At 46.2% G+C, this 22,425-nt stretch overlaps 1 protein-coding gene across 3 annotated transcripts in view; it reads left to right on the top strand.

The window, feature by feature from the left end:
- OGDH (oxoglutarate dehydrogenase) overlaps positions 1 to 22,425 on the top strand; it is a 67,052-nt gene that overhangs the window by 24,188 nt on the left and 20,439 nt on the right. The window contains exons 3-7 of one of the 3 annotated variants that reach the window (XM_065939937.1): positions 3,531 to 3,722; positions 5,728 to 5,830; positions 11,844 to 11,888; positions 19,028 to 19,143; positions 22,135 to 22,289. In XM_065939937.1, coding sequence (XP_065796009.1) covers positions 3,531 to 3,722; positions 5,728 to 5,830; positions 11,844 to 11,888; positions 19,028 to 19,143; positions 22,135 to 22,289 — 611 coding nt within the window. Of the gene's footprint in view, positions 1 to 3,530; positions 3,723 to 5,518; positions 5,610 to 5,727; positions 5,831 to 11,843; positions 11,889 to 19,027; positions 19,144 to 22,134; positions 22,290 to 22,425 lie in introns of all 3 variants that reach the window. The other 2 variants (XM_065939938.1, XM_065939939.1) reach the window with 2 other exon arrangements.

Below are 22,425 nucleotides of genomic sequence, written 5' to 3'. Positions count from 1 at the left end.
TTACAGGAAAGGAGGACGCTGCATTCCTGGCATATTCTTTCCCAGTGGTTCCCAGCTCTCTGCAATACCGGTATGAACCAGTTTTTTCTGACTGCCTCCAGCTTGAGCAGAATTTCCGTCGTTGTTGTCCTCAGCCAATTGAAAATCACCTGGAGTTTTATCCCAAGCACAAAAGAAGGTCAGAGAGAGGAGGCCCGATAACTGCGATTTCCCCCCCGCCCCCCCACCTCCCTGGTCCTGGACTGGAAGGTCCTATAGCCTTTGTCTGCCTGGCCTGTGCCCTCTGGGTGTCAGCCCTGGAAATTCTTTGATATCTTTGTCTGCTGGCTTTGGCAAGGGTAAGCCAGCCTGAGAGATGCTGTTTATCCTTGGGTTGCCCTGCTCTGACTCACTTAACCTGATCAGCATCTCTGCCTGGTGGCCGCTGTGTCAGTCCTACTTACCTGCACCTTTCCCAGGAAGGTGTGGTTGGCATGCCAGGTGCTCAGAGCATCGGTGTGATAACTTGCCTCCCCCCACCCCACCTCTGCAGCTGCCACCAATGTTCTTGTTAGTCAAAGCTGATTTTTCTGAAGAGAGATGAACTTGTGGTTTTTGCTGTGCCTTTTGGCTCTGGATCTTTTAGCAGCTGGTGCCTCTCAGGATGAGGGGTCGGCGTGTAGCAAGGGGACCCTCTCTATCCAAGGTCTTGTTGGGCAATTGCCACTGCATTTCAGACACATCTTCATGTATTCTGTGAGGCAGAAGATGGTGTTTAAGGCTTGAAGGAAGTGTGCTGCTCAGAGGCTTGGCCCCACCCCCCCTTACAGCCCCAAGGTGTGTGTCCATAACAGGACTTAGTGTAGACACAGGTAAGGGTGGGGACTCCAGTGCCAGAACCAGCTGGGGGCAAAGTAGAAACTGGATCGGGTTTTACAAGGCTGTTAGTTCTTGGCGTGCAAGGCTGGGCTGACTCTTGCCCTGTTGCCTGCTATGTCAGCAGGGCTCCTTGTAGTCCAGGCCCTCGGTTACTGGAGGCATGGGTGGGAGCCACAGAGAGCCCTGGGCCAGAGCTGCTCCCAGAATGCGTGGAGCTTACATGGCCTGCTGTTCAAGCTCCACAAAGTTGGAAATGTTTGGGGGGGTGTTCAGCATGTCTGCTCCTTAGGTTCTCATAAGGAACTAGGTGGATGCCGAGCTTGGGCAGCCTTACCTTGCCCTAGGCTGCTGATCCTGAGACATCCTCTCTTTTTCTCTCACAGGAGTAAGTCAGTTGCTTTCTCTGGTGACATACTGCTTTTACTCCTGTTAGAGAACTCAGAGGGAGAGATTGGTCTTGGGATTCCATGCCCCAGATGAAGAATGCCATTGGTTGTCAGGTTGCATGATGTGATGTTCTCTACAGTCAGTGTTATGGCTGGCACCACAAGAGAACCCCAGATCTCCCTTCTACCATCAACTGACAAACTTAAAAGTAACTAGAATGGTAAAAACAATAAAACTTTGAATAGTGATATTTGTTAAAGCATTTCAAAATTGTTACTGAGATAGAATTCACATAAAAAGTATACAGTTCTGTTTTTTCATGTATTTACCATGTTGTATAATCATCTCCCTAATAGTTGGATTTTTTTTAAATTAATTTTTCTGAATACAAAAGGAATATGTTCTTATTGTAGAATGATATAAATGTTCTGGAGCACTCCCCTCAGAAACACTTTTAGTGAGAGGCTGGGCTGCTGATGTTCCAGGCCGATGCCCATCCCAAGAGGGTTGACTGGCAGTAGCATGCAGCCGTCTCTTGGACCATCCAAGTCATCTGTCTACGCATCGTAAAGAACCTGCCTGAAAAAGCCAGAAGATCTTCAGGACCAATCTCCAGGTTTCTGCCCAGACACAGACCCATTTGGTACCTGTGCAAGCTCCCAGACAAGCCCATCTGAACAACATCTTGGCCCCTTTTACTAGGAAGGTGCACACAAATCTAGTCAAGTTTCTCCTCTCCAGATTTTTCAAGGAGTCTCACCAGAGTTCATTGACAGAAGAATCTTAGAAACTGGAAGAACGCATGGCAGAGAAGAAAGACAGTGTTTTCACCTTTCTAAGCTGCTTCTTGTCATTTAGTTGCTAAATCGTCTCCAACTCTTTGTGACCCCATGGACTGCAGCCCACCTGGCTTCTCTGTCCATGTGATCTTCCAGGCAGGAATTTTGGAGTGGGTTGCCATTTCCTTCTCCAGGGTCTAAACTGCTTGAGTTTTACTATATATTTTTTTTGTAATGAAGGTTTATTAAATCTTAGTTTTTCTGACCTCTACATTTTTTTAAAGCCTCACATCTTCATCTAAGATAAACTATTATAGTTCACAGTATCTGTGCAAATTATAAATTGAATCAGGGAGTTACCTGGCATTCCAGTAGTTAGGACCCCGAACTTCCACTGCAGGGGGCACAATTTCAGTCCCTGGTCAGGAACTAAGATCCCACAAGCCACACAGCATTGACCAAAAAAAAAAAAAAAAAGAGTCCTACACAAAATAGTCAAAAATAATAGGAAGAGGAGTTAGTTCACATTAGCACAAAGGAAATTGAAGCCAGTAGTATTATCAGTTATTACCAGTAATATGAACTGCCTACCAGATTGTGTGCTAGATGCCTTTAGTCTTTATTTAAAAAAAAAAAAAAAACGCTAAGAAGAATATAGATTTTTTTCTTTCTTTTTTTTTTTTTTTTAGATTTTTTTCTTTTTGTCCTCATCTTACAGATGAAAAAAACTGAGCACATAAATTTAGGTTATTTGCCAAGATCTCAAAGCTCAGAATTAAGGTTCTGCCCCTGACAACACAACCTGAGCTCTTAACTCCTGAGCAGCCTCCTAAAGCACAGACATGGCTATTTCTCTAGGGGTCAGTGAGGGGACCCTTGAGGCTTCACACATCTGAGCCCTGGACTGCCTCTCACATACAGGCCCTGATTCTGTTCTGTGTTCAGGGAGTGAGCATGAGCAGTTAGGCCTGGGCCCTAAAGGCTGTGCCAAGCCCCTGGAGTCTAGAAAGCAGCCCTAAATACCTTCTGTCTCCCTCAGGAGGTTCAGTGGGGGTTTGAGGATCTGGAGCAGTTGTAGCGCTTCAGGCAGGAATGCCAAGAGCATTGGTCTGCTAGATAACCAGGAGGGGACAGATGGGGCAGGAAGGCCTCCAGTCACCCCCTCCTGGGCTGCCCGTGTGGAAGCAGTTGGCACACGCAAGTGGGGCAGAGGTGCCTGGCCTTGGGCCTTGGGGGTTTTGATGGGAGGGTAGGTGCATCATGGGGTTGGGTGAGGAGGCCTATCACGAGGAAATGATGAAAGCAGGGACCCAGCCTCTGAGAGACCCACCCTCGGAGTGTAGAAGCAGGCTATCCAGAGTATGAAGACGTTGACCCAACCAGCCTACTGGTAGATGGACATAATCAAGACTTACCTGCCAAGAGAGGTTCTCTTTTTGGCTAAAAATGCATCCTAGGCCTTAAGGGAGCAGTGGAGTGACACGTGTATTCCCTCTTTGTCTTCAGTCATGGGACATTTTTTTCCGAAACACCAATGCCGGAGCGCCCCCAGGCACCGCCTACCAGAGCCCACTCCCCCTGAGCCCGGGCTCCCTGTCAGCTGTGGCCAGAGCGCGGCCCCTGGTGGAGGCCCAGCCCAACGTGGACAAGCTGGTGGAGGATCACCTGGCGGTGCAGTCGCTCATCAGGGCTTACCAGGTAAGGTGGCGGTGGGCGGCCATCCGTGACAGCACCTCACCAACCCAGTGAAGGTGGTCATTTAACTTTCACCCCCCACCAAACGCTAGGTACTCTCTCCCTGCTCTGGGGGTGGAGGGAGGCAAAAATGAAATATGACAAGAGAAAAGGAGCCCAGACATCCTCTTGCCATTTGAGTAGATCCTCTGCCACCCATGGCGCCTGTCTGTGTTTCTTTCCATGAGTTGACAGGAATGATTTGTGGGCAGGGAAGCTCACTCCATGCCCACGTGGCCAGGGAACTGCTGATCCCCAGGAGGGAGCGGTGACCCCGAGGGTGTGCTGCTCCCTCAGGCACTGCCCCTTCTCAGTTGTTAATGCCCAAATACAAAAAGAGAAGGTAAATGCCCAAATACAAAAAGGTAGGATTTGGGGACAGAAGCAGAGCCCATGGAAGCAGGAAAAAGCAGGAAGGGGCAGCTGAGCCTCCAGAGGGGCCATCTCTCCACGAGCATTCCCATTGGAGGAGGGTCAGGCAGAACCAGTGGATTCCGTGGCCTTGCTCAGAGCCCAGAAGCCCCTTCCAGGATATCTACCTGGCGTGGAGAAGAGCCTGGGATTCAGATCTTACCATCTGCTCTGTGAGTAGTTCTCAGGAGGAGAAGAACAGTTGGGCCTGGAGCAGCCCTTTTGGGAGCCCCCAGAATCTAGGCTCCCCTGCTGCCTCTCCTGGCATCGCTGCAACCTGGCAGGGGAGTCCCACTGTGGAGTCCTCATCCCTCCACTGTTCTCTTTCTTGGAAACAGCCATATGGGCTGTTCTCCTCTGCCTACCTGGCCAGTTGCCACAGGTGTCAGGACAGGCAGCACAGTGGATCTATCCTGCGGGGGGAGCCTGGCACGTCAGGCTTTCTCCCCAGGGCAAGTGAGAACAGACAGGCGTGTGTGCTGAGGTGCTGTTCTCAGCAGGCGTTTCTACAGAAGGGAGGCACAGCTGGTGTGTGCTGACCACTGCCTGATTCATTCAGCCTCAGTCATTTCTGCAGTCTTTCAGCGACTTCATAAGAGCTGTTCCTCTTCCCAAATTGCTAGCAGGAAACTGTGGATAAAAGGTCCAAGACTTAAAGACACCAATTTGGAAGTTGGGAGGGATTTTCCCTGTGCTTTTGTTTGTAAACGGTTCTGATCAGACGCTGTGGTCCCTGGTGCCGCTGCCTACTCTTGTGCTTACTGCCCTGATCCCACAGCAGTGCCATCTGCACCTTCCTGAGGGACCTCAGGCTGTTCTAAGCTGAGTGGCTTTCACACTCGAGTTAAAGTCCCAAGCATTTCCCATTTCTGTTTGTCCAGGAAGGCTGTGTCAGGATCCCAGGAAATGGGTCCTTTTAGACTTCCAGGTTTATCATAAGCTGAGAAGTTTATCCCTTTTTTATAGAAGTGCTTTTATGCTCAATGCCTGCATGCTAAGTCACGTCTGAGTCTTTGTGACCCCATGGACTGTAACCCTTCAGGCTCCTCTGTCCATGGGATTCTCCAGGCAAGGATACTGGAGTGGGTTGCGTGCCCTTCTCCAGGAGATCTTCCCCACCCAGGAATTGAACCTGCATCTCTTATGTCTCCTGAACTGGCAGGCGGGTTGTTTGCCCCTAGAGCCACCTGTGAAGCCTTTTATGCCCAATAGTGCTTTAAAACAAACTATTCTAAGGCTTATTTTTGGGTTAATTGGTGCTCTCAAGGAAAGGTTTGATCAATTGTAACTTTTACCCCCCTCACAGCCCACAGGACCTGCTTAATGACTGCTTGTATTATTGCTTCCAGGTCAGGGGTCACCACATTGCAAAACTTGATCCTCTCGGAATTAGTTGTGTAAATTTTGATGATGCTCCAGTAACTGTTTCTTCAAACGTGGGTGAGAATGAATCTGCAAACACTAATTTTAATGTGATTTTACTTTTTTTTACCCCTCCCCTCTTTTTTTCTCCTGTCCTTTTGTGTGTGTCCTCCCCCCATCGCTGGCCCATTCGTAGATACGCGGGCACCATGTAGCGCAGCTGGACCCCCTGGGAATTTTGGATGCTGATCTGGACTCCTCCGTGCCCGCTGATATTATCTCATCCACAGACAAACTTGGTGAGGGTCTGCGGGCGGCCGGCGCTGCGCTGCTTGGCGCCTCTCTGTGTGTCCCAGCTCGTGGCAGCCAGGACGTCCTCAGGCCAAAGGGAAAGACTCTTAAGTTTCCTTCGTTCTGATCACTTGACATGTATAAGTTATGCAGCCTTAGTGAGTTTTGGGCAAGTTACTTTTAATCTCAGCTTTTCAGCCAGATCACATGAGCTCAGTTGTCTAAGCCTGAAAATTGAAAAGTGAAATTTGGGGGCAGAAAATGTTAGTGGCACAGAGAAGACATGACCCACCCAGGCAGGCGGGTCCCCAGGATATTCCAGGGACTAGCACATCTGGCTTCGGTTTCCAAATCTCGGGGCAGTGCAGCCTGTGCCCAGATGGGGCTTTGCTCGGAATCGTCACATGCCCTGAAGCACAGTGCAGCCTGCCTTTGACGGGGCGAATTCCAGAGCAAGGGGTGCAGTTGGGGTGTCTCGATTCTCACATGCCGGTGATCACACTGAGGAAACTTTGGAAGGCATCCCGCGTGCAGGGAGGCGCATGTGGCACACAGGCGGTTGTAGCCACGACCCCCGCACCCCCTCTGTCGTGAGCACAGGGGCCGGGCGGGGCTCACACCTGTGGTCGCTTTCAGAAGTTAACCTGCTCTGAGTCACCGTGCTGCTAACCTGTGCTACAGAAATGATGACGTGACTAATTTTTAAATGGCCAGGTTGTTTACGAGGAACACTGTGCATGCTAATAAAACTGATGATTACCTACCTGCCTAACGCTGCTCTGGGAGGGGACAGAATTTGCCTCCCTTGAATAATATTATGTAACGCCCCCCAGAGGCGGGTCTGGGTTGTGAGTTGAGAAAAGCTAGTCAGGTAATACTGGAGGTCTTGCTTAGTCGTGTCCGACTCTGCAACCCTGTGGAAGGTAGCCTACCAGGCTCCGCCGTCCATGGGATTTTCCAGGCAAGAATACTGGAGTGGGCTGCTATTTCCTTCTCCAGGGGATCTTCCCAACCCAGGGATCAAACCCGGGTCTCCTGCATTGCAGACAGATGCTTTACCGTCTGAGCCACCAGGGAAGCCCTTAGTCAGGTAATGCTGGAGTTCAAATAGCATTGGCCCCAGGATGGCTGTTAGAGGTTTGTCTCTGCTCTGTCTTCATTTTGGAAACACTCCTAGGGGATACAGGGTTTCTTCTACTTTGTAACTGCACAGAGGTTTTGGAAGAAAGATTAGATCAACTCTTCTGAATATAAAATAGGGCCAGTCCAGATTGTTGGCCGGATGTGAGTTGAATCCTGCTGCTTTATTGAGTGGTGACAGCTTTGTGCACCCCAGAGGTGGGCTTTTCTCTCCACTGTCCCCCCAGGACACTTGGAGTCTCTCTCCTCCTCCTTACCACATAGCCCCCAAAGCACCCAGACCCCACCCAGCTGGGACTCATCTGTGCTGAAGCCCATCGGCACCACCTCCAGGTGCTTGGGGCAGGGCAGACCTCCCACCCCCACCTCACCTGGGAGACCTGCGAGCCCCCAAGCACTGGCTGCCTGAGGAATAGCTCAAGATCCTGTGCCCTGGGGCTGACTCTCTGGAGAAGGATCCTGACTGTGGGGCCTGGCAGGGCATGGGCCACAGAGGCTGGTGTTCCTGTGCACAGTCAAGCATTTAAACGAGAAAGGCATGGGGCAGGGGTGAGGGGTGTCTGACACTGCATCTCCCCTGTTCTTGCGCCATCCCTGATTGCCAGGTTCTTGATATCTGCTCAGACCTTTCCTAGTGGTTTGCAACTCACTGGAACTGCCTGGGGAGCCTAGAACTCCTGTCTGTCCTGCCTGAGGCCGGTCAGGGTGGGATTACCATGGCCAACAGGCTCCCGCAAGGGTTTCTTGGAAGCTCCCAGGCTGTCCCAGCCCAGGAGTCTGTGAAACCTGAGAGCCTCCAGCCCTGTTGATGCTGCCCACCTCCTCAGTTCATAGCTCTCAGGGAGCAGGTGCAGAGTTAGGGCCCCTGTCGTTCTTTCGGGTCCTTTCTAGGCCTTCTTGATCTCCTCTTACAGTCATCTCTGAAACAGTGCCCCAAGTATCTGTGTTTCCATTAAGGTGCAGCATCAACACAGTGAGGGTGAAGCAGCAGGAGGGTGTTATAAACCAGAGACACACAGAGGTGGCCCCAGAGCTTACTGAGCTCATCCTCTGGCTGGGAGCCTGTCAGAAACATCAGGAGAAAGTTGAGAAGCAGCCCCTCCTTTGCAGAAGAAAAGTGCCTCTCATCCTGAGAATTCAAAATAGTATGATAGAAAAGTCATGGAAATAGTGTAAACCCAGTATGTATTGATATTTGAATCTGTAGGAAAATTAGTCTTGAATTATCTCACCCTTGATGTATGTAGGTCTTTACAAAAACATCTGGATCAACAGGGTCACTCTGTTCGGAGACACTGGACAGTCCCTGGAGTGCTCTCCTGCCCATCATCTCATCCAACCCTCAGGCCTGAGCTCAAGCCAGCTTCCTACGTGGAAAGCCGGTCTCTGCCAGGACTAGCTCTGTCTTCTCACCAGTAAGGTTGTTGCAGTATTAAATAAACTCCTTAAAATAGTGCCTGGAGCTTACTAAGTTCCCTGAAGGTGTGAGCTACTGTGATTATTAACAGTCTTTTGAGATAAATAGCTGCTGATGTCTCTAGAAAAAATGGATATTTAGAAATAGAGCAATGGAACAAATAACCCAGAGTTGGTGCCACAGTTAGTAGAAAGGACTGGGGTGAAGCCTGAGTGACAAGAAAGCAGGCTAGCTCATGCGGCATGGTGAGTGTGGCCCACATGGTGGTCGGGGTGAGTGAGTGACTGCAGGGGTGTGCTTGTCACACAGCGCTGTCCTCAGGCTTGCATCCCTCTCACCACACTGCCAGCTGTCTTTCCTCTCTCTGGTAGATGCGGCACAATTCCTCCATTCCCTGTGGGGAAGCCAAGGCCCAGGCGGTGACTACTCCCCATCCATTTGAGAGCACTTGGTAGTGTGACTGAGGCAGCACAGGGGTAGAGGAGCAGCTTCCGGCCCTGGTTGAAGGCAGAAAGCCCTTCCCAAGGGCAGTGCTGGCCAGCCCAGAAATGCAGGGTGAGCAGGGCTGATGTCCCCTCAGAGTTTTTTAAATAAAGTGGAAAATGTGAAAAGTTTCTACTGAGTTCTTGCCCAAATACTCACAACCCTTGCAGTGACATGTGGAGAGAAGAGAGAATTATCAGGTAGCAGGTAGACCGCAGACTCGGCTGCCAGGCAGAGCTCCAAGGTGGTCCCAGCAGACGTGTGCACACAGACTGTACTGTGAATGCAGCACAGATATAGTTGAGATGGTGGGGTTAGTGATTTATTATTTATTATGAAAATTTAAAAATTAATGTTAGAACAGTTTGGATATTTTTAGGTGTGGGTTATGCTCTAGAATTGTGCAGTGACTGCTAGGAGCAGGAGACCTTTTGCCAGGATGTGTTATGTTAGGGGCTGGGTTCCAGGTCCCCAGAAGTGCATCTTAACTTAAACCAGACTGAGTCGACCACCCATACAGTCGAGGAGGGTTGGGAGCTCCAACCTGAGATGCCTGGTCACATGATCCACATTCCTCCCTAGGTGGGGTGCTGGAAGTCTCCAAGCCAGATCAGGTTTCCTAGCAAGGCCTCTCCTGGTTGACCCTAAGGAAGGACCAAGAGTGTGGCTTTTGACAGGGGTCAGAGTTGTTGCCACTTTAAGTAGAAACCAATCAATTGCAGGCAGCCTGTGCACTCTCAACTCCCGGCCTCCAGTCCTTCTCTGGCTCCAGTCCTTGCTTCGCTGGAGTGGGGAGGGGCATCAGGAAGTCTTGTCTCTGGGCCAAGCGGGACTGCCCTGGGCAGGGTGAGGATGTGGAGAAAGTTCTTGTTAACTCTCACCCTCAATTTGCTCTCCTCTTCCAAGTGCAGCATTTGAGTTAGATTCCAGCTTTAAAATGCCATCGAGTGGTTTCTGTATGGATTCTGTAGTATAACTATTCACGGTGACAAAAAAAAAAAGATTGAAATGTACTTAAATATCAAATTGAAACATAATTAAAGGAGAACTCAAATTCTGTAAATAAAACTAAAGAAGGCATGAAACTTCGTGATTAGTGTTTGCAAATTGTCAATCTTAGGAAATAAACTTGAGTTACATAGTTAAAAGGACGATTCAGAAGTCCAAGTTATGGCAACGTTTTTGCTACTTTAAGTGGATTAGTTCATCCCCAGCACAGCAGGACATGAAGTCTCCCTACCCTTCTGACCTTCCACAGTGCCCTTTCTGGTTGAATTTTGTCCCCTTGATGGCTGGGAAGAATGAGCTAGAAATAGGGTTGAATTTTAATCTACTTTAGTAATTTTAGAGCAGTGGAAAACAATTTACATAGCATTTATTGGTTGCTCTGTGCAGCCTGTGGTGCCACCAGACCTGTGAGTGAAGAGTTGGGATCAAATCGTCCAAGTGACTCAGGTGGGCAGGCCAAGCTAAGGTCATGATGGGCACATGCATGTCGCCTGCAGGGGTGGCCTCCTTCCTGTATGCCCAGGAGCTGGCAGACCAAGACACACCCAGGCCTAGCATCATATCCCTGCTTCTTGCCAACTATGTTTCCCTTGGAAACACCTTGGCCAAATTCCAGCTGCTCTGTCTCTCTAGCAGAGAGTCTTGTGCTCATCAAGAAGTAATTTTTTAAAATATTTTAAAGTGCTCAGGTGCAGGGAATCCCATGTGCTGTCTGTAAGTGACAACCAGAATATCTACTGTTAACACTTTCCTTTGGTTTGTGTCTGTTGTTCACATTTTATTTTTAAAATACTTAAGAAGTGCAGATAAAACTATATGCCCAGTACCCAGAGTGAACCGTTATAAGCTTTCAATCATATTGCCTTTAGGTTTCTTTAACCGATATGCACTCACAGTTCATTTTGAGGCTGGGGGGAGTCCTATAGGCAGCACTGATGGCTGCTTGGGATGGTCCTATGTCTTGATTCTGAGGATTAAAAGGAATAAATGAAGAGTCTTCATCCTTGCCTTAAGCAGTGCATCCTTGCTTTTGTGCAGAACCCAGGTGTTCCATTGTCTTAAGAGCCATTGGCTCCGAGGTCTTTGGTGGTCTTTCACTGTCCTCGAGGGTGAGGAGGGCTTTACCCACTCAGAGCTGGCGCCCCTGCGTCCTCTCTGAGTCAGAGTTCTTGCCATCAGCATCCAAGGATGCATTGGCTGGCCTTCTGCTGCACTGCCAAGGCGAGAGCGGCCACAGTGCTGGTGACCATGCTCTGACCCCTTGGTCATCAGGCCCACATACCCAGGAAAGCAGGGTCAGCAGGTGTTTTGTGTGTCCAGATCAACATCTTGAGTTTAACCAGTGCAGGCAAGCTTCCAGGTGTGGGCAGGAGTGTGTGCAGCTGTGGCTCTTGGCCTGCATTCTCAGCAGCCGAGTTCCTCCATCCTGGTTCTGCGTTCTCGAGAGGGGAGTCCAGGGACCCATCTTCCACTCTTTAGAATCCAGAAGGAGCTTGAGCTTTAGGGTCTAGTCTGCCACGTGATGCTCCAGTTCTGAGAAATGAGCCTTAAAAACTAGGCTTCTCCATTTTCTTTTCCCCAGTTTTTTCATCTCGAATCAGTCTAGACTGGATGGATTCAACTTCCCAGGAGAGCTCTGTGTCAGCCACTCATTCAGGATGGGGACGTGAGGAGGTCTCGGCCACCACCACACAGTGGCTTCTCAGTTTCAGGAAACAGCCTCTCCCTCCTTCAGATTCACCTTATTCCAGCTGTTCATGAACCATTTCCATGTTTACCAAAGTCACTCTCAGACCATACCCACCCATCCCCCTGTTCTCCTTCAGTGTCTGTGTCTGTGACAGTGTTTGTGCTACCTGTTACTGCAGTGGTGTAGGGTTTGGGTGTTTGGGTTTTTCTTTTTTTTCTAAAACTAACTCTCACCTGTCTTTTTCCCTCTGCGCTCACCCATGCTATCCCACTCTGCCTCTCAGATCTTGCAGTTTTCAAGGAACGACTTCGAATGCTAACAGTAGGAGGTATGAAAATAATGAGCCTTTCACTTTTCTGGAGCTGAGGACTTCATTTGAACAGGACATGCAACTTTCCCCAGCATGCAATTTGGGGAAAGTTGACACAACTCTGTCGAGTGTTTTGAAGTTTGTTCATTTTTTTGAGATATGTTTTTCCTATCACTTAGCTGTTACCCAGCAGGTAGAGCTACTTACCGTGTCATTTTTGCTTCTGTCCATTTGTGTTCTGAAGAGCATTATCACCTTCACATGTGTCTCACCATCGCTTCGCTTCGCTTCCATCTTTAGCGTAGGCTGTCTCTAGCTCCTGCTGTAGCCAGCGGGGACCTGAGGCCACACTACGTTCTGCATGTTGGCACATCCTTTCCTCCACGTTCTGCACTGTGCCTTTGACTGGACTCTGGATTCTTTCAGATTCTGCCTCCTGGGCATTTTTGACACCGTTTCTCTTTTGATCTTCCCATGTTTAAAGAACTGATAAAAAGTTACTTAATGAAGTAAGGAATTCTTATTGACCCTTGGTTCTGGGCAGAGCCCCTTTGAAGAATCCAGAGTGGGATGCCCAGGGGTCCTCTGCCTGCTGTGGCTAACCCCAGTGGCCAGTCTTCCTTCCATGCCAGGTGTCACTCAGAAGTTCTCGTTTTCTTCCATCTTACTGATAATATTTGTGAGACTCCAGTTTTAATTAAACTTTTTGTTTTGAGATAATCATAGATTCAAACACAGATATGAAAAATAAGAGGGACATTCTCATGTGCCTTTCAACCAGTTCCCCAATGGTACCATCTTGTACCTCACGCCAGGATGCTGACACTGACAGCAGTCAAGCCACAAATGTCTGCATCACCTCAGCTGCCCCTTCGTAGCCACACTCACTCTCCTTCCTTCCCCTGCCCCCATGTTTGACCCCTGGCAACCACTGTTCTGTTTTCCATTGCTATAGTTTTGTCATTTCAAGAATGTTTTACGAATCACAATATGCAACATTTTGGAATTTGTATTTTTCAATCAGCATGATTTTCTAACACCAGTTTTTTCTTATTTGCTGAATAACATTCCCTGCCATTGGTGTCCCACAGTTGTTTTAACCAATTTCTCATTGAAGGACGTTTGTGTAGTTTCTGTTCTTTGGCTAATAGGGTCCTTTACAGAGCAAAAGTTTTAAACTCTGAAGTCCAGTGTATCAATGTTCCCTTTTATGGATCGTGCTTTTCATATCAAGTTTAAGAACTCTTTTCTTAGTTCTAGATCCTGAAGATGTTCTCCTTTGTATTTTTCTAAAGGTTTTATAGTTTTGCATTTAGCATTTAAGTCTGTGATCCATTTTGAGTTCATTTCTTCGATGAGATAAGTTTAGATCAAGGTTGGTTTGTTTTTGGCCTGTGAATGTCAACTGCTCCAGCACCATTAACTGAAAAGTTTGTCTTTCTTATCTTTGAATTACTTTCACACTTTTGTCAAAAATCAGTTGGACTTATTTGGTAAGTCTGTTTCTGGGTTCTCTATTCTTTCCCTTAATAAGTATCTTTCCCCACAAGTGCCACATCGTCTTAATTACTATAGCTGCTGAACTTTATTTTCCTTTTTTCAGAATTGCCTTGGCTGTTCTGAAGGCCTATCTCTTTCCTTGTAAATTTTAGAATAAGCTTGTCTGTTTATGAAAACTCTTTACATTTTGATAAGAATTGTGTTAAACCTATAGATCAATTTTAGAGAGAATTAGCATCTTTACTATGTTGTGTTCCAATCCATGAACATAGTGTATCTTATTTATTTAGATCATCTTTGATTTCTTTCATCAACTTTTTGTAGTTTTCAGCATACAGGTTCTGTACATGTTTTGTTAGATTTACCTGTCAGTATTTCCCTTTTAAAAGAAAATTTTAATGTCCACCTGTTTGTTACTGATATCTTGAAATGCTATTGATTGTGTTTTTGTAGCACCCTATGACCTTGCTAAGCTCACTTATTCTAGGACTTCTATTTTTTTGGTAGATTCTTTAGGATTTTCTGGATAGACAATCATCTCATTTTTATTTCCTTTTCTTGCCTAATGCCCTGGTTGGATCTTCCAGTACTATGTTGAACAAGAGTCATGGGAATGAATATCCTTGCTTTATTCCTGTTCAATGGTAGATTATATTGATTGTTTTTTCAAATGTTAAACCAAACTCTGCTGGAATAAACCTCAATTGGTCATAGTATATAATTCTTTTTGCATATTGCTGTATGTGTATGTAGGCATATACACAAAGATATATATATATATCTGCATCTATATTCATAAGGGATATTGTTCTATAATTTTTTTTTTCTGACTGTCTTTGTTCTTAGTATCAGGGTAATTCTAACTTCATAAAGTAAGTTGAGAAGTTTTCTTCCTACACTCTTTTCTGAAAGAAATTGTGTAGAATTGGTATTAATTCTTTAAACATTCAGTAGAATTCCCCAACAAAACCATCTGGGCTTAGAGTTTTCTTTTTCAGAAGCTTTTTATATTTATGAATTCAATTTCTTTAATAATTACAGAGCCATTCAAAGTGTCTGTTTCTTACTGGGTAGATAACAGCAGTTTGTGCTGTTCTAAGAATGGTTTGTTTATATCTGAGTTGTCAAATGTGTCTGTTGTTCATAGTGTTCCCTTAGTATCTTTTTTGTATCTGGAGGGTCTATAGTGACACCCTGTTTTATTTCTGATATTGGTAATTTGTCTTCTTTCTTTGTTTCTCCTGTTACAGGTTTGTCAGTATTACTGATCTTTCCAAAGAACCAATCACCTCTTTCATTGATTTTTCTGTTTTGCTATTTTCAATTTCATTGATTTCTGCTCTTATCTTGATTATTTCTATTTTTTTAATTATTATTTCTTTACTTTTGCTTACTTTGTGTTGGTTTTCTTTCTTTTTTTTCTTCTTTCTCTGAGTCCTTATGGTAAGACCTTATAGACTACTGATTAAAGAGAAGTCAGTTTCTTGTAGACAAGCATATAGTTGGGTCCTGTTTTTTTAATTCACTGTCAATCTTTGTCATCTGAGTAATATATTTAGATCATTTATATTTAACTATTGATATGTTATGACTTAGGTCTACCATTTTATCCTTCATTTTGTTTCTCCCTTTCCGTTTCTTTGTTTTCTTTTTCCTGACTTCCTCTGGGTTTTTAAGCCTATACTTTAAAATTCCATTTTTATTTGTATAAAATCCTTTCAATCATATCTCTTTGTGTTTTTAGTGTCTTTTAGCCTTTTTAGTGGTTGTGTAGGTCTATGATATTTCATATACATAACGTGTCACAATTTAATAATGTCATCATTTTACCAGTTCATGTGAGTGTACTTGCCTCCCTTTATATCCCTTCATTCTCTCTACGTATAATATGTAAATTATATTATTTACATATAAATATTAAATATTTCCTCTACATGTGTTCAGAACAGCATCAGATAGTATTACAAATTTTGCTTCAATTGTCAAACATACTTAAGACCCAGGAGGAGAAGGAATCTGTTTTGTTTACCTGTATTTTTTAGTTCCACATTCTTTCTTCCTTCCTCCTGTCTCATTCCTTCATTTTTTTAAATTTATTTATTTGGCTGTGTCTTAGTTGTGACACTTGGAATCTTTAGTTGCAGCACACGGGATCTGGTTCCCCGACTAGGGGTCGAACCCAAGCCCCCTGCATCGGGAGCACAGAGTCTTAGCCACTGGACCACCAGGGAAGTCCCCTGTCTCATTCCTTCTGATAATCATTTCCTTTCTGCTTACAACTTCTTTTAGCCATTCATTTAGGATGACAAATTCTCTTAGTTTTTTTTTTTCATTTGAAAATGTTTTGATTTCTCCTTCATTTCTATAGGATATTATCACTATATATAGGATTCTGGGGAACCAGTTCTTTTTTTCAGCTCTTGGCATATGTGGTGCCACTTAATTCTGGCTTCCATGACTTCTGTAGAGAAATCCAGTGTTATTTAAGTTGTTTTGCCCTCTAGGCAAAGTGTCACTATATTCTGGCTGCTTTCAAGATTTTTTTCTATCTTTAAATTCAGAGGTTTAATTGTAACATATTTCAACATGGATTTCGTTGGCTTTATTCTGTGAGTTCACTGAGCTTCTTGAGTCTGTGGATTAAGTCTTTTGTAATATTTGAAACGTTTTCAGCCTCCCTCTTTTTCTTCTCCTGGGATTCATCAACACAACTTTGAAATCTTTTGTCACAGCATCACATGTCCCCAGCACTTTGTTCCCTTTTTTCTTTCTAGTCTGTTTTCTCTGTATTCTTCAGATTGGTTCATTTCTATTGTTCTGCCTTTAAGTTCACTGACCCTCTGTTCCCTGCTAATGCCATACTGAGTTTTCATTTGGTTTATTATATTTTGCAATTTCAGAATTTCTCATTTGGTTCTTCTTTGTATCTTCAATTTTTGAAGAGACTTTCTTCACTGAGACTTAATTTTTTTCATGTCTCTGTCATGTTTTAATTGCTCACTGAAATCATTTGATAATGACTCCTTGAGAAGGAGATAATTCTAATTAGATAATTCTAATATGTGTCATTTTGGTGTTGGTGCCTGTCAATTATTTTTTCTCGTTCAATCTGATATATTCCTGGTCCTTGTTATAAGTGATTTTTTAAAATATTGAAACCAGGACATCTTGGGTATTATGAGACTTGGGATCTTATTTAAATGTTTGTTATAGCAGGGTTCCTCCGAATACTGCTGTGGTAGGGAAGGGCTCCCCTAGTTACTTCCCCATGGGAATGGATGTTTTGGGCCCCAAAGTCTCTGTTGACTTTGGGGTAGGGGAATGGACTAGAGCATTCCCTCCCAGAGAGAATGAAAATTTGGGCTTCCTCTTGGACCTTCTTTGAAAGCTTTAAGTAGGGTCAGAGGTCAGAGTGCGTTGTAGCCTGGCATGGGTGTCGATGGGGCTGCAGTGTGTTATGTATGTTTGGGTAGAATAGAGCAGTCATGGTCTAGAAGTTTTCTGCTCTGCTAGGGTGCCCTTCTCCTGGTTCTTTAAAGAGAGCAGCTTTTATTGGGGCTTTTTAAAAAGCTACACCGGTAGAAGTTTCCATGTTCTTTGCTCCAGGTCTGGGATATGGGAGCCCAAAAGGACACCCAAGGGACCTCCTTGGATGGTCAGCATTTTACTCCACCCTTTGGCATCGTCTTAGGTTTGTTTTGTATGCGATATCTGCGGTTTTTAGTTGCACTTAGTGGGAGAATAGGTAGGAATATGTCTATGCTACCTTCCCAAAAGCCGATATCTGTAGATTTAAGTTATCAAATGACTGAGGAACTCAGAAGCAGGGCTAGCAACTTTGAAGTTCAGTAATGATCCAAGTAACTGAGTCCAAGAATGATCAGTTCAGGGTTGGGGAAGTGAAGCATCACACATACAGTGAGGCTGAGGGCTCCACAACAAGCCCACGTTCTTCTCTGGGACACAGAGGTCACCTGGTTAACTCCACAATCAAAGTGTTCCCGACAGAGTATGCTCTCTTTGGATACTCTGGTTCCCTGAGCCCCCACTGCTGAGTGTTTCCACCAGCTAGGAAAAGTGCCCCCCCAAGTAACTCTGGTTTTCCTCCTAAACACTTAGAGCTGGGCTATGAATGGCCAGGGCCACGCTTTATCAGACCCATGTGATGGCCCATCCTCATTCTTGATAGAATAACAGCAGGAAACAGGTGCATAGCGTAACCAAGCCACTCAACCATCACTACCACCACCCAAAGGTGAAAAGACTAGGTTGTTTTTGTTTTAATTTTAAAAGGGGGGAGGAGCAGTTGAAAAACAGAGTTTGCTTTTGCTTTTAAAATTAAAAAAATAAAAAAAGATCCTAGGGCGTTAGATGAATCAAGGTAGTCATTCCTAAGAGCATTAGATGAACAAAGGTTGTCATTCCCAAGCCAGCTTAGGAAAGGGAGCTTCATGGCCCACCCATGACCAGTTGAGTCAAGGTCTGGCATTAGAGCGTGGAAATATGCATTTTTACAACTCTCCCAGATTCCCCAGAGATTTGGATACACAGCTGTGTTTGCAGGCAACTGCTTGAGTCCCTTACTGGGCCGTGTTTCTTATTTACACTTAATTAGGTCAAGAAATGGGAGAATGTCTTATCTTGCAGTCAGGTATTGGAGACTGTGGGTGCTCGGTTAGAGTTTCATGTTTCATGAAGTCTGGGATTGTGAACTGCAGCTTTCCTCACTCCACCCAGTGTTCTAGGGGTAGGGTGCCTAAGGTAGTGTCCCCTGACAGTTTTCCTCCAGGTCTCTTCCCCTTTGATAGTTACTGCAACATGAAACAAGCGTGTGATGCCTGGGAAAAAGCACCTGCACCATGTGTTTATCAGCTTGAAATATGCTTTCAGAGGGAGAGGCACCATGCTCGTGGTGCTCAGCAGATAGCAATGATGATTCGGTGATAGTCAGTGATACAGTAAATTCTTTAGTGATTAATCAGTACATATGTGTCAGTATTGGACTGGGGAGAACGAGCATCAGATCTGTGAATGCCAAGTGCTGTTTGGAGAATGGTTCTTTGTGTGCAGTTGGGAGTTCTTCCAGGAGAAGGTGCCATCCTTCATCAGATGACTGTGGGAGCCTCTGCCCTGCTGCCCGGCAGCTCTCCCTGCAGGCCCCTTGGCTTGCTTCTTGGTGACTGTCCCTCACTTCTCAGTCTCCTAACTTCCTGTCACTCACCACCAACATATGTTCTTGCCATTAAGACATAGGTGACCTAGTTCTAATCCAGTTCCTCATTTTCTACTTGAATTTTCTCCTTAACTATTTTTCATTTGCTTTCTGATTGACTTACCTAATGCCTTTTCAAACCTAAACTGCTTTGTGTCTTTGGGACCTTGAAATACACTTGTTTCTAAATTATGAATAATTGGTGCACTGGACTAATATATGTGTAATATGAACTTTATTCTCATTTTCCTATGATGCTAATAATATACTCAGCTTGGTTTGTTGCTTAAGTTTGTGTCTCTGGCTATAAGATAGTATTTATTCTCACATATAACAGAGGTTTTATGATTTTTCTGTTCTCTTTTCTCTCCTCTGGGGAGTCCCTTCCCCTTTTCCTAAACTGTGGCCCCCGTGTGGCTGTGCCCCTCTCTCCTCCCCCATGCAGGATTCTACGGTCTGGACGAGTCTGACCTGGACAAGGTCTTCCACCTGCCCACCACCACATTCATTGGAGGGCAGGAGTCCGCTCTTCCTCTGCGAGAGATCATCCGACGCCTGGAGGTGAGAAAGCTGGGCTGATTCCTGAAAGCTCCAGGGAACTTGCGAAAACTTGTGGAAGCCTCCGAACTAAGTGGTTTTCTTTCCCTTGATCCTATATATTTTTTTTAATGTAAGGGAAGAAACTTTTTTTTTTTTTTGCCATTTTATTGATGAAAATCCATGTTTTTGTATTTTTACAATCAACCATAAAAACAAAAGGCAGAATTTGCTTCTAAGACTTAAAAAAAATGTGTCATAAAGCATTAGGTAAACAAAGACTGCTATCTGCAAGCCTGCTTGAATAGAAACACCTAGGGAAAGCCCTGGCCCACCCACAGCCAATTGAGTCAGTTCTGGTTTTGGAGTCTGGAAATATGCATTTTTACAAATCTCCTAGAGATTGGGACACATAGCTGTGTTTGCAGGCGACAGCTTGAGTCTCCCTTTGTCCTGATCCGAGCATTTGAAAGGGGCAGAGAGCCCTGCTCAGCTCTCATTTCAGTCAGTGCCAGAGCCCAGGAGTTGAGCTCGTGTGGGACAGTTGGGCCTGTACTCTAGGGGTCCCAGCCATAGCACCCCTGTCCCCAGAGGGCCCCACGTCCAGGGCTCTTCCAAGAAAGCCTCCCATTCCAACTTGTCCTAGCATGGAATACCTCATTCTCATGGTTTACAGATATTGTGTAAAGTTACCCAACGATGGTGTGTTAGGTATATTTACACGTGATATGTGCATATAGTAGGCTGCTATGTGACCTGACAGAACTCATTGTGGTCTTGGTCCTGTGACATAATAGTCAACTTGTAGCTCTTTGAAAATTTAGAACAAGTGCAATTTCTTGTCTTCCTAACGTAGAGAAGCTAAGAGTCAGCACCTAAAACTCTCTGCCCTTCCCTTCTGGGGACTGAGCCAAGACAAGAAAGACAAAACATGATTCAGGAGCTCAGTAACTGTGTGTTCCAAGTTAATAGCTAAATTCATGTTGGTAATGATGGAAACATACTGTTTTTGACCTAATAGTTTCCTTTGAGCTTTCAATTGTTCAGTAGTGGAAATATTGCCCCATCAGACATAAGTCAGGCGTAAGGAGCATGGACGGGGTTCTCCTGCCTCAGTGTGTAAAGATGAGGAGGGAGCCCCCCTCCCCCCTCCCTTCCCTCTGCCTTTCCCTTCCTTCTCCCTCTTCCCCACCCCTCCCATCTCCTTCCACCCCTTCCTTTCCTCTCTACTAGGCTTGCAACTCAAACTTGGGTCCCAAAGAAGACTCATCCATTTTAAGCTCATGGAGGAAGGTTCCAGGTTCATGTTTACAAACTTTGTGTCTGGGCTGTGTTTTCTAAAGTGTGTTTGTGCAGAAATATGCCATCTTCTGCAGCTCAGTAGATCAGGGAGCTATACAGCTCGTGGAAGTGGTGATCCCCCCCAGCTCTGAAGTCAGGGTAGGCAGGCCCTCACACCCCATCCCTGGGCTTCTTGTACATCCAGTTTAGAAGTTCCCAGTTTATCATATGAAGTATCATCAGGGACATAGGGTTTGGGGTTAGTGAAAATACCTTAAACATTAAGGTCTTTCCCAACTCCATTTCCTCTTTTCATCTCTTGGCTAGGGTGATAGCGAGAGTGTTGTGGTTGGCCTTTATTTGAGTTCAGGCAAATGTCCCTTTGTTTCATTATCACAGAGCTAAGGTGCAGAGGTGCTCACCCCTGCTCTAGAAGGCGGGAGTAAGAGAGCAGGGACCTGGTGTAAGGTCTGGGCCCACCACTAGGATCCCAGGCACATCTTTGCCCTACACCGTGCCGGCCAGTTTCCATGTTAGTTGTGAAAACCAAAGAGGGTCACAGACAGAACCACCAAGCAGAACCCGGCACGCTCGGTGGGCATAGCTGCTGCAAAGGCACGCAGGGCATTTGTGGGCCCTAAACTCACTGTTGGGTGTTTCCTGGCGGGCTTAGTGGTTAGGCTTCAGCACTGTCACTACCGTGACCACGGTTTGATCCCTGGTTGGAGAACTGAGATACCGCAAGCTGTGTGGCATGGCCAAAATATTAATTAAGATTTAGTGGCACATCAGGGCATATCTTCTTTAATTCCAACACTGATTGGGGTTTGCTGTTGGCCCCTCATTCTGAACCCAGGACAGTCAGCAGGTGATGAGGGGAGAGAAATGCTGATCACTTGGCTCAGGAAGGCTGTGTGGGCCCCTCCAGATGGCTCCCCAGCAGGTGCCTCTGTCTGGTCAGTGTCAGGAGAGACGAGAGAGGGCCCCCATTTCAGCCCAGTACCCCGCCAGAGACTGCTCAGCACAGTCCCCATGAGGGGTTCCCAGAGGGCTGCCTCTCTGACACTCAACTCTCCCGTGCCTTTCTTATTTTCTCTCACTCTGATTTCCTGGCATGCATACTGCCCAGGTCACCCTAGGCTTTCAACAGGACGCATGGCCTCCTTCCCAACTGGGACATGTGAGTGGTGTCACGAAGTGCCTGCTCTGTTCAGGACCCTTTCTTTTGTATATGTGCAGTCATGCTTCTGTAGAACCTGATATCCCCAAGAGAGTCAATTGTTAAAAGAAGAATGTAGAATTTGAAAGCCCGCTATAGTTAAGTGGCCTTTGAGCTGTGATATCCACCAGCGGCACAGGGCCTTTTTTTCTCACAGTGCTGGGCACAGTCTGACCTTGAGGTCAGAGAAGCTGCCTTGCCCAGCAGCTTCCTTGTCCCCGGGATGGTGATTCTGTCCTCCCGCCATGAAAGGAGCATACCTTGACGCAGGGGTTGTCACTCTCCCCTCCCTGCCCACTAGGCTCCATGCTTCATGGAGGAAGCATTTCATGGCCAAGTTCAGAGTGAGAGGAGGTCGCGGGCCCAGGCCTGGTGCCCCAGGTCATGGATGCTAGCTCTGCTGCATCTGAAGTGGAGGCCACCTGTTCCTCCCAACCTTCTGGCTAAGTGGGCAGTCAACATACCTGGGTGACCATCCCCTTGATTGTGTGTTTGTGTGTGTGCATTAAATATAGATGGCCTACTGCCAGCACATTGGGGTAGAATTCATGTTCATCAATGACCTGGAGCAGTGCCAGTGGATCCGGCAGAAATTCGAGACACCCGGGGTCATGCAGTTCACCAACGAGGAGAAGCGGACCCTGCTGGCCCGGCTCGTGCGCTCCACCAGGTACAGGGCTGCACTGGCCCCGTCTGTGTGGTACACTCTGCTGATGGGGTTGGGTGGGTTTGGGGCATGGCCACAGCTCTGTGAGAGCAAGGTTGTCCCTGCTGACATGCCTCTTCAGGGTGGCTTAGTTTCTGTC

This window comes from Muntiacus reevesi, chromosome 6 (assembly GCF_963930625.1).
Source record: "Muntiacus reevesi chromosome 6, mMunRee1.1, whole genome shotgun sequence".
Lineage (NCBI taxonomy): Eukaryota > Metazoa > Chordata > Mammalia > Artiodactyla > Cervidae > Muntiacus > Muntiacus reevesi.
This window is presented reverse-complemented; position numbering and strand designations above follow the sequence as displayed.